General features: G+C 45.0%; 1 protein-coding gene across 7 annotated transcripts in view; it reads right to left on the reverse strand.

Annotated features, from left to right (window-relative positions):
* The window catches only part of WDFY3 (WD repeat and FYVE domain containing 3), a 304293-nt gene that overhangs the window by 47846 nt on the left and 243240 nt on the right, over positions 1 to 13207 (reverse strand). For 4 of the 7 annotated variants that reach the window (XM_088445036.1, XM_088445035.1, XM_088445032.1 and 1 more), the window contains exons 37-42: positions 12384 to 12544; positions 5693 to 5922; positions 3824 to 3930; positions 1692 to 1874; positions 1060 to 1226; positions 191 to 268 (exon numbers count right to left, since the gene is read on the reverse strand). In XM_088445036.1, coding sequence (XP_088301162.1) covers positions 191 to 268; positions 1060 to 1226; positions 1692 to 1874; positions 3824 to 3930; positions 5693 to 5922; positions 12384 to 12544 — 926 coding nt within the window. The remainder of the gene's footprint in view (positions 1 to 190; positions 269 to 1059; positions 1227 to 1691; positions 1875 to 3823; positions 3931 to 5692; positions 5923 to 12383; positions 12545 to 13207) is intronic. The other 3 variants (XM_088445038.1, XM_088445034.1, XM_088445033.1) reach the window with 1 other exon arrangement.

Here is a 13207-nt window from a genome sequence, read left to right on the forward strand (position 1 = left end):
CTCATCATATGTTACAGGGTACAGCATTATACAGAAAAATCTAAAACTGTACCCCTCAGATACTCCGAGAATATAAATAAATAAAAAAATAAACCATATCATGTTTGGAAATTAAGTTACCGATTCTTGTATACACCAGTATGAGAGGTGACATGTTAAGAGCGATGAAATGCATACTTGATCACCTTACCTCCTGGTATTCTTTATATTGCATATCCACTAGGTCACGCACAACTGCAATGTGAGTGAATATCCACTGGGAGATTTCCTAGGTAACAGTATGAAAACAGACACATTGCACATCACATCAATATTGTACAGTGAAAACACTACATTGTGTGTGTACAAACAAAGGCACATTTGCTATTCCACTGTCATGGCTTTGCTTTATGAAATGCAGAAATGGTGTTAATAATAAAATAACTGTCTGCACTCTCTCTGCCCGACAGACCACCGTCTCACCTGCACCCTGGTTACTTCATCTCAGAGTTGTCTCCAAGATTCACCCATCCCTGGCCTGGTCAGATTTGTAACAGTCTCCCCAGAAGCTTACCAGCACTTCTCATAAGTCATTCTCATCTCCAACTGTTCGCCACTTCTCCTTCATAATGTAAATTAAAATGGACAGCACCTCTCTTCCATCTTTTTCTCCCTCAGCACTATCCATGACTTCTATTTCCCATTTTGTGTCTATAACACTATTTGCTTGCCCGTTGGGCACAGGATCATAGAATGCTAAACTCTGGGCCAGTGCTAGGTGTCTCGGCACCCAGTGCCATCCCGTGCTCCCCCTCCACTCACTGCGCCCTCCCCCTGAGTGTAAAATAATAACGGCAGCAGGTGGGTGGAGGGCGGGGATCTTCTCCAGCCGGTTCGGGCGTCCCTGTGCGGCTGCATACACGCAGTGTGCCTGGAGCCGGCCCTGGCTAAACTTACTCCCCAAGCGCACACACACGATTCACCTCTGCAGATACATTTTGGCCAGTGGCATTTGATAAGTTCATAGGGGATGATATTTTGCTTTAATGGCTAAAAAAAAAAAAAAAAGCAAAGGCCTACCCAGAATACCTGTGTGGAGAGGTTGTGTTTGTTGAGTCCGCTCTCCTTGCGGTTTCTTCTTGACCCAGTTAATTTAGAAAGGCCAAAGCCGCTACTGACGCGTGACAGCTTGGACTGGGAGCTTGGGAACAAAGCTTCCCCTTTACTGATGCACTTCTTCTCATAAGCTGTCAAACATAGAATATTAGTGTGAGCTACTGGCTACCAAACAGTATACAAACAGTCTTGTTCTAGTCTCTCTTTTTGGCAGGGAAATTCAGAAATCAGGACATTTATATTTGTCATTACTTTATGAATGGAACTATTAAAAAATAAATGTTCATGTTTAGGATTACCAATATGTTACATTACAAAAATAGCTATAAGACAGACAAAAGAGTATTTTTCTATATCTACATTTACTTTGCACAATCAAACTAAACTAGTGTAAAATCTATGAACACAACTACATACATGTCTCCAAGTTAATGGAGAAAAGGCAGAATACAAACAAAAAAATTGAGCAAGCAGCATGACAATATAGAACCAAGAATGAGACAGAGGATAAATATGTGTTAAGTGACATTTTGAGGAAAAATAATTGGTGAACACAGAACCCATAAATAGAATACAATCTCAGGACAATGACTAACCAAGGTGATTTTGCCAAGAACGCAATGTGGGTTCTTCAATTAAAGGCCTGACAACAGCAATGTCAACATGTCCTCGATCATTGACAGGCAATGTCACTTTGAACATATCCTCCAGAGCTTGTTTTTTGCTATGAATCAATTCTATCCAAACTCTATTGACGGCTTTCAAAAGTAGCTGGCGTCCTGCAAAAAACAAAATTGGTATCCTTTTGGCATTTGGAGTGACATCAATATAAAATCTATTATTACAGAGCACTTCAAGTCTCAAACTTAGGGCAATCACAATCTTTTTTTCTTTTAAATAAGTAACTACACAACCACATACAGGTGTGTCCTCAAACACCTAGCCTCAATACAACATGCGTCATGAGTCACCTGGCGTGTGTGCAGTGGCGGAACTTGTAAGTGGTGGGCGCAGGTGCAAAGATTTGCTTTGGGCCCCCCTCCTCCGCCCTACTCCAAGTTCAAAGTGCAGTGGGTGACAGAGAGAGGTAAAGGGTGACAGGGAAAGGCAAGAGGTAGACAAAGAGAGGCAAGAAGAGGGGGACAGGGAGAGATAACAAGCAGTGGGTGACAGGGAGAGGGTGATGGGGAGAGGTGACAGGCCGCGGGTTACAGGGAGGAGCAGTAGGTGACAGGGAGAGGTGACAGGCAGTGAGTGAAAGGGAGAGGGAAGAAGCAGTGGGTGACAGAGAGGGGGAGAGGGTGACAGGAATAGTTGACAGGCAATGGTTGAAAGTGAGAGGGGATAGGCAGTGGGTGACAGGGAGAGAGTAATAGGGAGAGGTGACAGGCAGTGGGTGACAGGGAGAGAGTAATAGGGAGAGGTGACAGGCAGTAGTGACAGGGAAAAGCAGTGGGTGACAGGGAGAGGTGACAGGCAGTGTGTGACAGGGAGTGGGAAGAGGCACTGGGTGACCAGGAGATGCAGTGGGTGCCCGACACATTATACCACACTGTAGTACCCCCCACATTATGTCACACTGTAGTGCCCCACACATAATGCCATCTCTAGTGCCCACACATGCCACCTCCAGTGCCCACACATGCCACCTCCAGTGCCCACACATTATGCCACCTCTATAATGTGTGCCACCTCTAGTGCCCACACATTATGCTACACTATAGACCCCACACATTATGCCACCTATAGTGCCCACACAGTGCAGCTGGCAGAGGAGCAGTCACAGCCTCACAATGAGTCACACCCATGAGGCTGTGCTGCTGCTGGGTCAGAGGAGCATGTGATGGGCTCCTCTAATCAGAGCTCAGCACATGCTCCTCTGACCACACTGCAGGAACTACTGGGGTTAATTACCAGTAGTGCACTGCAGTGCTGAGCCTGACTGTACTGTGCTCTAGTCCCCTGCGTGTAGCTACCAGCCGGGTCAATCTCAGCCTTAATGACTGCCCAGCAAGCAGATGCACTGCAGCCTGCCATACAGTCAGTGTTGACGCCTATATTGCGGCGGGCCCCTGTGTGTGTGAGCCACCAGGTCCTGTGTGACTGCTTGTGCCAAGCTTCTTTTTGCATCTTTTTCACCCAAAAATGCATCTTAGTTGCAAAGTGATGCAATTAGGATGCACCAGGAGACTGCACTGATTATACGTGACACTTGTATATCTGTGTGTGGCGAAGTCTGTAAATGAAGCACAAAGGAACTTGGTGTGGAAAAAAAACGCGGTTGCTGCATTGTAACACTTTGTATATTGAGTCAGACTCAGTTGTGCACAGATATACAAGTGTTGCATATCAAACTAATCAGCGCAGTGTCCTGGTGCATCTTAATCAAATTGCAAGATGCATTTTCAGGCGAAAAAGCTGCTCGGTACAAGCAGAGTCACACGAGACCTGCCGCGCCAAGAGGGGCTGTTTGGTGCAACTGCAGCAATAGTGTATTAGGGCTCGTCTGTATTTTTGATGGATGACAATAGCCATACCCAGAAATGATCAGTTACAAAATCTAAATCAAACTGCTTTGCTATGACTTTTATATTTCAGTGAATTGTTACAGAGTTTTTGGGAAGGAACATATAAGGATATGGCAGTTATGAATGATATGAAGGAGGTCATATTAAAGACATTCTATGGCGTTTCTATGTCAACAGCTGTCATCCTGATCCACACTTACCTTCACTAACATCCTGGTATACTCCATCCGGCTCTACCTCTGAGGGCATCATGATGTGCCAAGTAGTCATCCTGGCTTCAGCTTCCAATCCAAAGCCATCAGGGTTGCTGCAATGAGGGCAGAATTATCAGAGACTTTGGCTACAGGGTCTGTGTGACTAATGATACAACACAAAAGCTGAAGGCTCTGTTACAATTGATCATTATGCCCACGTTCCCATGGAAACTGAAAATAATTAAGATTTCTAAACTGTTAATTTAACATTTTTGAAAAATAAAGCAAAACTGCAAAAAAGTCAAACCTACATAAATACAAATTAGGACTATTCATGTTTTTCCTGAACTTCCAGGCAGCTTGATAAGCAAAAGGGTCTCTGAAGTGTTGTAAATGGTTGGCAATTATCCTTTAAACACAATACCCAGTACATTATATTGCTATGATTATATTATCTCTGGGAGAGCAGGTGAAAGATTAGTGGAATTTAATTAAATTTTTTTTTTAAAAGTCATGCTGATATATTATTAGACTATCGGGTACTCATGTAAAAAAAGTTTACTTAGCAATCTTGGATTATTTGGGAAATTATCAAATTACTTTATAAAGTTATTCATTCATCATTATTACTATTAAGCATTATCATGAAAAGTAAAAGTTTCTCTGATGACCAAATTACTTGTTAATACTTGTGTGTTTTCTCTCCTCAGTGATTTGGGGATTATTTTTTTCCATAATCATCTCGTGTAGATATTTTACCCTGAACAAAAACTGTAGGAATTGGGGTGTTTGTGATCAGCAGTCTATTGGACCCAATGTGAAAAAGGAGCAGCTGAGTACTCGAGATGTCCAGTTTTGTGGTGCTCAATCGATAAGTAAATAGGGTCTATACTAAGGGCTACACGTAAAATGTGATGAATGGGTTAGGTGTGGGATCCTGACGCTCTAGATACCGATGGTCGTAATACCAACAGTGGCATCTCGACAGTCAGAATCCCAACAAATTTCTTTAAGTAGTATAACCCTTATCCTAACCATCCCCCTAACCCTCCCATCCCGCAGCCTAAGCGTAACCCTCCCTTCTCGCAGACTAATCCCGACCCTCCCCCTAGTGCCTATCCCTAACTCTCCTCCTAACCCCAAGTCTCCCCGTGACCCTAATAATTACCTCCGCAATCTGTCGGGATTCTGACAACGGGATGTCACTGTCATTATTGTGACCTGACTGTTGGGATGCTGACTACATCCCGTGATGAATATATGTATTGAATGTATTATTCTGGTGGTGTAGATGAGGGTGGGGTGAAGATTCTGGCGGGGATATGTTAGTGTTCTCAATATGTTATCAAATGTACTGTATTTGATGGGAAATTAATACATGAAACTGGTATAATGTATAACATTATACTGTACAAGCTAAAACTGGCTAAATCAAATTGGATTGTTTTTAAATTTAACTCCTTTCCTTAACAAATATACAAATATTTCCAGCTATGTAAGTGAAAACATACTTTCATTCCAGAGACTTCTAGATTAAAATTATTTAATGGTCACTGCTCTGATTATGCCATTACATTTTAGACTCTGGGGGTTATTAAATGACTATAATAATTGCTCTCTCTCTTCCCTCTATGAAAATTTGGTTTACCCACACAAATACATTTAATAAAGCTTGGCCGAAATAGTTGAACTACACAGCACCTAATTCCATATATACTTGCTCAAAGTTGGCAGCTGTGTCTTTCCAATCAGTGGATGTAAGCAGCCAATTAGGTGGCCAGCAACAGTTTCTTTGAAGAGATTCCATGAAAGCTCCGGGATACATAAAGCAAGAAAAATTGATGGACTTTACATGTGCTGAAGAGCGCAGCCTACCTTCCCATGTGGAGGTTAACCAAACAGTGAGTCAGGCAAGCGATGAAGTCTTGGTCATGATTTCCAGGGCCAAGGATAAGGTTTCTATTCACAATGAGAACTCGCAGGGAATCCAGAAGCGCAACTTGTTGAGGGACAGTTTTATGTGCTCTGGAGAACTGGTACAACACAGTCCGGTTCAAGCAGTTATATATAGCGTCAAGAGACAAACCTTGAGACCTTCTTTTCGACTGTACAAAATAAAGCCAAGATGGTGGACGTGAGTTATTAGTAACCTTACAAATATACCATCTTTGCACATATTTAAATAATTTAACCATTTGAAAATATGACCGTTTCAGATATATTTCCACACTTGTGTTGTCCAAATTACTGAATTAGTCACATACATTGTGATGAAAACAGTCCATGGCTTCAAAACTGTTGTAATTAATTTTGTTGTCTTAGAAATTATACCACTATAATTGCTATGCTGATTAAACATTTGCCATGCCAAGAAGCAGCACTCATGCTACTTTTTAAAATAAATTTTTGTCCTTACCTGTAAATTCCTTTTCTCAGAGTCCATGGGGATGACCATGGGTATAGGTGGTGAGCTGGAGTCTGGGCACCAAATAGTTAAAGTTCTTTGCCCAGAAACACAGGCTTCCTCTCCCCTATAGCACGCCCCTAACCCAGAGAACCAGTTTTAGTTGACAAGCCCAAGGCAAGGAGCAAGAGGAAGGAGAGAGGAGACCAGTACACACACAGATCAAACATAATTAATGATGGTGAAAAGAGGAACCTGTAACAATATAAAACAACCCTGCAAGCCAGGTGCGTTTGGATAGGCGCCCTGTGGCACCCAAGCACTCAAGAGAAAAGGATTTTACAAGTAAGGAAAAAATCCCCTTTTCTCATTCATCCATGGGGGACACAGGGATGGCAATGGTACATCCCAAAGCAGTCACCCTAAGGGAGGGGATGCTCTGTGCTGTCCTGAAAACAGTATACCCAAAACCCGCATCGATGGAGGCGAAGGTATCAAAAGAATAGAACTTGATGAATGTATGGTCCGAGGACCATGTGGCCGCAGAGGTGCCATGTCGAAGCTGCCCAAGAAGCACGCACTACCCTGAAGGAATGTGCCCACACCGAGGCAGAGGCCGTAAGATCCGCCAAGGAATAGGCATGGCGAATAGACAGTCAGAGCCACCTGAACAAAGGTCTACTTAGTGGCCAGCCGGCCAGCCAGCCCGTTTGCTGGATTCATACAGGAAGAAAAGCAAATCTGATTTATGCAAGTCCCAGGTTCTGTCTACATAAATCCGGAGGGCCCGCACAACGTCCAAGAAGGCCTGCTCCGGAGAAGCATCAGGTACTTGAGAGGATGGAACCACAATTTCCTGGTTGAGATGGAACCGACACACAACATTTGGAAGGTAACATAGATGCGTCCGAAAGATGGCTCGGTCAAGATGGAAAATAAGAAAAAGGAGAGTGCCAGGACAAAGTGCTCATATCCGACATATACCCAGGCCAAAGCAATCTCGAGGAGGAAGACTGTCGTCTATGTAAGCCATCAAAGGTCAACCGCATCTAAAGATTTGAAAGGGGCAGACTGGAGAGACAGCAGGATTAGGGACAAGTTCCACGGACCCATCGATGGACTAAAAGGAGGCTGCACTTGGATGACCCACTGTATAAAAGGTATGCACATCATGCGACCTTGCACTGGAAATGGATGAAAAGAGCAGAAATCTGTACCTTAAGAGACAAAAAGTGGAAGCCCAAATCCAGACCAGTCTGAAAAAAAGTCAGAATTCGGGATAGACTAAAGGCCATGGGTTTGGACCCCCGAGCCACACACCAATTGAAGTTCATTTTCCAACGTCTGTGGTGAATTCTAGCTGAGGAAGGCAGCATGGTTTGAATCACTGATGTGGAGAACCCCTTAAGCTCCTAGCACGATATCTCTAGAGCCACCCTGCCAATGCTAGACAGGCCAGATCCAGATGCAAGCATGGGCCTTGAGACAAAAGATCCGGAAGGAGAGGTAGAGTCTATGGGGCGTCAATGGAGAGATTCAGAAGATCGGTTTACCAAGCTCAGAGGGCCAAAATGAAGCAATGAGGATCATGGTGCAGCCCTCCAACTTCACAGAATCATCAAAATTGGAGGAAAGATGTAGATAAGCGAAAACTTCCAACAAACTTCTAGAGTCTCCACCAGAAGGACTCCCGGATCTCTTGTGCAGGACACGGCAGCTTGTGAATGTGTTGTGAGGCCACCATGTTGATGTCCGGATGACCCCAATGCTGAACCAGGAATTGAAAAAACTCTAGATGGAGAGGTCACTCGTCCACTTGTACATCCTGGCTGCTGAAAAAGTTGCCTCCCAGTTCTGGACCCTGGGAATGTACAATGCCGACAGGGCTGGGAAAGAACATCTGTAGACAAGTTACCGCTCACATACCCTGAAGACTCGCATTGGGGCCTTTGTTTAGGTGGGACTGGTGGAGTTACCACAAGAGAGGGTGACTGACTTCTCGATGGAGAACAACTGAGTCTTGAGATGCAGGGTGGTACGGGTCCACCTGGCCAATACCTCCACCCGCAGAGTACTGGAGTGAAACTGGGCATACTCCACCATCTCAAAGGTGGAAACCATTGTTCACAGGACCTGCATGCACAAATGGATCAAGACATGAAGCTTTCCCAGGAAGATGCAAATCTGTATGGACTAGATATTTTCCTTCAGCAAGAACACCCACTGTACACTGGAGTATAGTAACGTTCTCAGCGTAACATCTCCCGAGATAGAGTCATGGTGGATTTCCCCCAATTGATTATCCATTCGTGGGAATGGAGAAGATCCATTGTAAGGTGGAAATGGACCTGAAGTACCTCCGGCGAATGGGGCTAAAAAAAAGAGCAGGTCGTCCAGATATGGCAGTATCCGGACCACCCCTGTGGCTGATATGTACTACCGTGACTTTTCTGAAAATAAAAGGAGCCGTGGAAACACCAAATGGCAAAGCCCAAAACTGGAAGTGTTCCTCCCTTACCAGAAACCTGAGATAATGCTGGTGTTTGTCTCGGATTGGATTATGCAAATAGACATCATGGATATCCAAGGAGGCCATGAAATCCCCTGGTTACAGAGCCAGTATTATAGAGCAACTTCAGGTTCAGTATAGGATGTAACAATGCGTCCAGATTTTGAACAAAAAAAAGTTTTCCGTAAAAGCCTGTGCCTTATTTAGATGGGGCTATAGCCCAGGAAGCAAAAAGAGAGCATATAGACTCTTTGATATTTCCTTCTTTGATCAACTGAAAGGTCTGTGGGAAAAACCTGGGCTGGAGGACGTTCCCTGAAGGTAAGAGTGTAACCCTGGGATACTCCTCCTTTTACCCAAGCGTCTGAAATTGACTACATCCAGGCATCGGAGAAAAGCAGAAGACTGTCTCCACTCTGGAGGATCCCAGGACCACCCTGTCATGCGGAAGGCTTGATGGCCGTCTTGGTAGCTGGGCGAGTTGGTAGACCAGGCCTGTTTATCTCTGGACTTTTGAACTCTTAGTGGAAGAGCCCTGGAACCTGGTGAAAGACTGACCCATGGCCTTTCCATGCAGACAAAAGGAGCGAAAATTAGAAGTGGACAACCTAGGTGCCGCTGCAGAAAGAAAAAAGGCTGTTTTAGAAGCTGCTACCATAGACACTATCTTGTTCAATTCTGGACCGAACAGCACTTTGCCCATGAAGGTAAGAGCTTTAAGAGCGTTTCTGGAGTCCTCATCCGCAAGCCATGCACAAAGCCAGAGGGCTCTCCTGGCAGCGACCACGGATGCCGAAACATTAGTAGCGAGGATGCCAGAGTTAATGGCGGCCTCACCAAGATTAATGCCTGCTTTCCTGATATGCTCAACCAAAGATAATAAGTCAGACATTTGAGCACCAGGGAGTCCACCCAACGTCCCATGGCCGTAGCCAGCCAATTGGACACAAGAGCTGGGCGCACGACTACCCCTGCATTAGAAAAAAATTGTCTTAAGGAAAGTTTCTAGTTTCCTATCTGTCGGATCCTTAAGGGAGGCCATGCTAGGGATAGGAAGGGAAGTAGATTTCACCAATTGGGCAATGTGTGTGTACACTAAAGGAGAAAACTCACTTTGCCCTATCCGCAGCTGAATCTGATAAAATGTGGAAATGTGTTTAGATACTAAACACACTTCCTAGGATGAGTCCACACCTCTGTCAGGAGGTCTTCCAGCTGAGCAGAGGAAGGGAACTCAACTGCCACCTTTTTCAGACGTTTAAATACAGGGGTATACAACTTAGAGGTGATAGTCCTTAATCAAAAGCATAGACTTAACAGAATAGAAGAGGATTCCATGTCCGAAGAGGTGGAGACATTGTCCTCACAGTCTGAAGAAACATCTGAGTTGGAGTCACACACAGAACGGGGCATAGAGCTGTCCTGCCGGGTGGGTTTGCGCTTGGATGGCTGGTCCATATCCAGCATCTGTCAGAGAGAAGCAGACATCTACGCTAGACCATGTACTTACTGTAATAAGGTCTACAGCAGTGGGCTGTTCGTCTCCTTGAGCAGGCAAAATATTGGCCAACTGACCCACATCTGTAGCAACAGTAGCAGGGGGAGGTGGCCTGGGGTTGCAAGTTGGTTAACCAACTGCTACATTACCTGCGAAAGCATAGAAGCCCATGCCGGTTCCTGAGTGGAAGCAGTGGCCAAAGGGACCTTCCACTGCATACCTGTGAAACACCCGATGCATAAGCCATCATGATCTGGAGCCTGAGGAGAAAGCGCGTCAGCACTGGTTTTGCAGTTGCACAGCACAACAGCACCCCCTTCCGTGGATGCATTGTTCTTGTTCTCCAAACATAGAAGTTTACAATAAAACTGCAGTGTACTATTTTAAAGAGAGAGCATTGAATGTAAGAGTGTCACAAATAAAGAAATAAGTGGGGCTAAAACAATGTCTATAGTAAGAACTAAGGGGGTCATTCAGACCCGCTCGTGAGCGGCAGTACGCTCGCAAGCGGGTCGATGTCCCCCACCGCGCATGCACACGACGGAGGGAGCTCCGTCGTGCGCATGCGCGAGACCCGGAGAGCGACGGGCTCTCCATCGCTCCGGGTCTCGCACCAAAGGGGGCGTGCTGTCGATGTTGATTGACAGCACGCCCCCTTTGGTGGGTGTGCCGGGGGCGTGCCTGCCAGACGGAGGCGTTCCCATGGGAACGCCTACCGTCTCAAGCCGGCCCCACTGACATCACTAGTGATGTCAGTGGGAGTGATTTTGGCTCTGATAGAGCCAAAATCACTCCCAGGGCTTGCGGCAGCGAGACCCTACCGCAGGGTCTCCATCGCAAGCCCGATGGTCGCGATGGTCTTGACCATCGCGACCATCATCATGGATGCTCGCATAAGCTGTGGGTGGACGCTGTCCATGAGGACGCTCCTAAAACAGGTAGGAGGGCCCTGATTCAGAGCGAGCGCTCTGGTCAGAGCGTTCAGCTCTGAATCAGGCCCTAAATGTGAACACTAACAAACAATTGAGTTTTCCCACTAAATAGTCAGCTAAACACAGAAAAACTAAAGAAACACAGTTGAATAGAGTAAGAGTATAATATAAAAAGGTGAAAGGCAGTAGACAAAGTATAGAGCCTACCAAAGTACTATACACAATTAAATAAAACAGGCACACAGCAACATTCAATGCTGATTTAGAAATAAATAGGCAATATATTGCTCAACAAACCAGCCCCAACAGGGGCAGAAGGAGCTAAATGTATAACCTGACCGTTGGGACAGGCATACAGGGAGGCAGGAGCCAGGGACTCTCTCAGTTTTAGCAAAGCAGGCACTGCCAAGCGTTTGTCTGTGGGAGGAAAGAGAGGAGAAGCCCTTTTGGCAAGTAGTCCAAGGTAAGGAATGTGCCTAGGGGTGGGGGAGGAGCTAATGGGATAAGCGGTTCTCCCCCTTCTGGCAACCCCCATGGAAATGGCTGCTATTATTTAATAGTGCCTCATTGCAAAGTATAGCCTGATGGTCGAGTGCAGACACAACCTGGCCCCCACTGGCCAGCACCGCCAGGGTCCTTGCCGGCAGCAACATCCACAATAAGTGTGGCTCCCTGGTGTGCTGTCCCTCCGCCCACTCAGTAGTAAAAAAGAGAAAAAAAAATAAAACAGGTTAAAAAAAAAAAAGAAGGTGACTGACAGGTGCCCACTAAAAAGCGTGGCTTTGCTTCTAGCACCAAACAAACTGGTTCTCTGGGCTGGGGACGGAGTATAGGAGAGAGGGAGCCTGTGCTGCTGGCTCACCACTTATACCAATTGTCATCTCTGTGTCCAGCATGGATAAATGACAAAGCTCGTTATGTTTATTAGAGGCCACCAACAAACACACAGCAATTGCTCTGTATCCACAGTTGGTAACAGATACGTTTAACATTTCATGTTTAGGACCAAATGTAATAGACTCTGGCTTCTGCAAATCATAGGCTATCAGTTAGAGACTATCTTGCCGGAATTGCGCTGGCTCTCGCAAATCGTGGCCCTTAAAAACCATAAAAGTCTGAACACATTTAATCCTCTTCAGTTATATCTTCCCCCATTCACAGTCAACTATTTGGTCCACTTTAAAAATAATGCTGTAGAAGAATATCTGCAGTCTGCCCCTCACCTGTGAGATGAGCTGGATGATGCAGTCTACCAGTAGTTTGGAGTCTTTGTTGAACATTCCTTGCCACAACTTATCCACAACTCGCTGAGTGAAATAAAATACATTATTTACCAGCACCTGGAAATTTCCACCTGTAGTCACTGGTAAAGAGGCATCTTCACCTGTTTAAAAAACAAACAAATACATAATCAAAACATGAAAAGCCAACAGATTGTGAATATTTATGGCAAACTACACATTTATATTATCTACATCATTAACCAAGTACAGTCTATATATTAATATAGTTAAATGTAGCAATGCTAGCTTTTCCCCTGTCTATTAATGCATATACATCAGTCCTAACCAATAAGGTGGCTGCTGAAGGGAAGACAAGAAATACACTGTGTTCTATCAGTCAGCAGGCTAAGAACAAAGGGATAAAGCAAGAAACCATCCACAAGGACTATACGTGACCAGCTTAATAAACTGAAGGAAACTATCTGAATGTAAGAACACACACACACCACACTAAACCTGCAACCTTGTCCCTACACAATGCAATAATAAAAACTCACACAGGCAAGCAGAGATATATACAAACTAAAACCAACAAATCCTTTAAATTATATTTACAATACATATTGTATATTTACTATCATCCCGACAGGGTTAGAATACCAACACTTGTTGGTCAGTATCCTAACCCTCCCCCTCTCCTTAACCCTCTCCGCTGCCTAAACCTAACCTACTCCCATAGTGCCTAAACTTATTCTCTCCCACCACCGGAACCTAAACCTAACCCTCCTCCCTTAGTGCCTAACCATCCCCCTAGTGCCTAACCC

This window comes from Taudactylus pleione, unplaced genomic scaffold (genome assembly GCF_031769625.1).
Source record: "Taudactylus pleione unplaced genomic scaffold, aTauple2 ptg000376l, whole genome shotgun sequence".
Taxonomy (NCBI): Eukaryota; Metazoa; Chordata; class Amphibia; order Anura; family Myobatrachidae; genus Taudactylus; species Taudactylus pleione.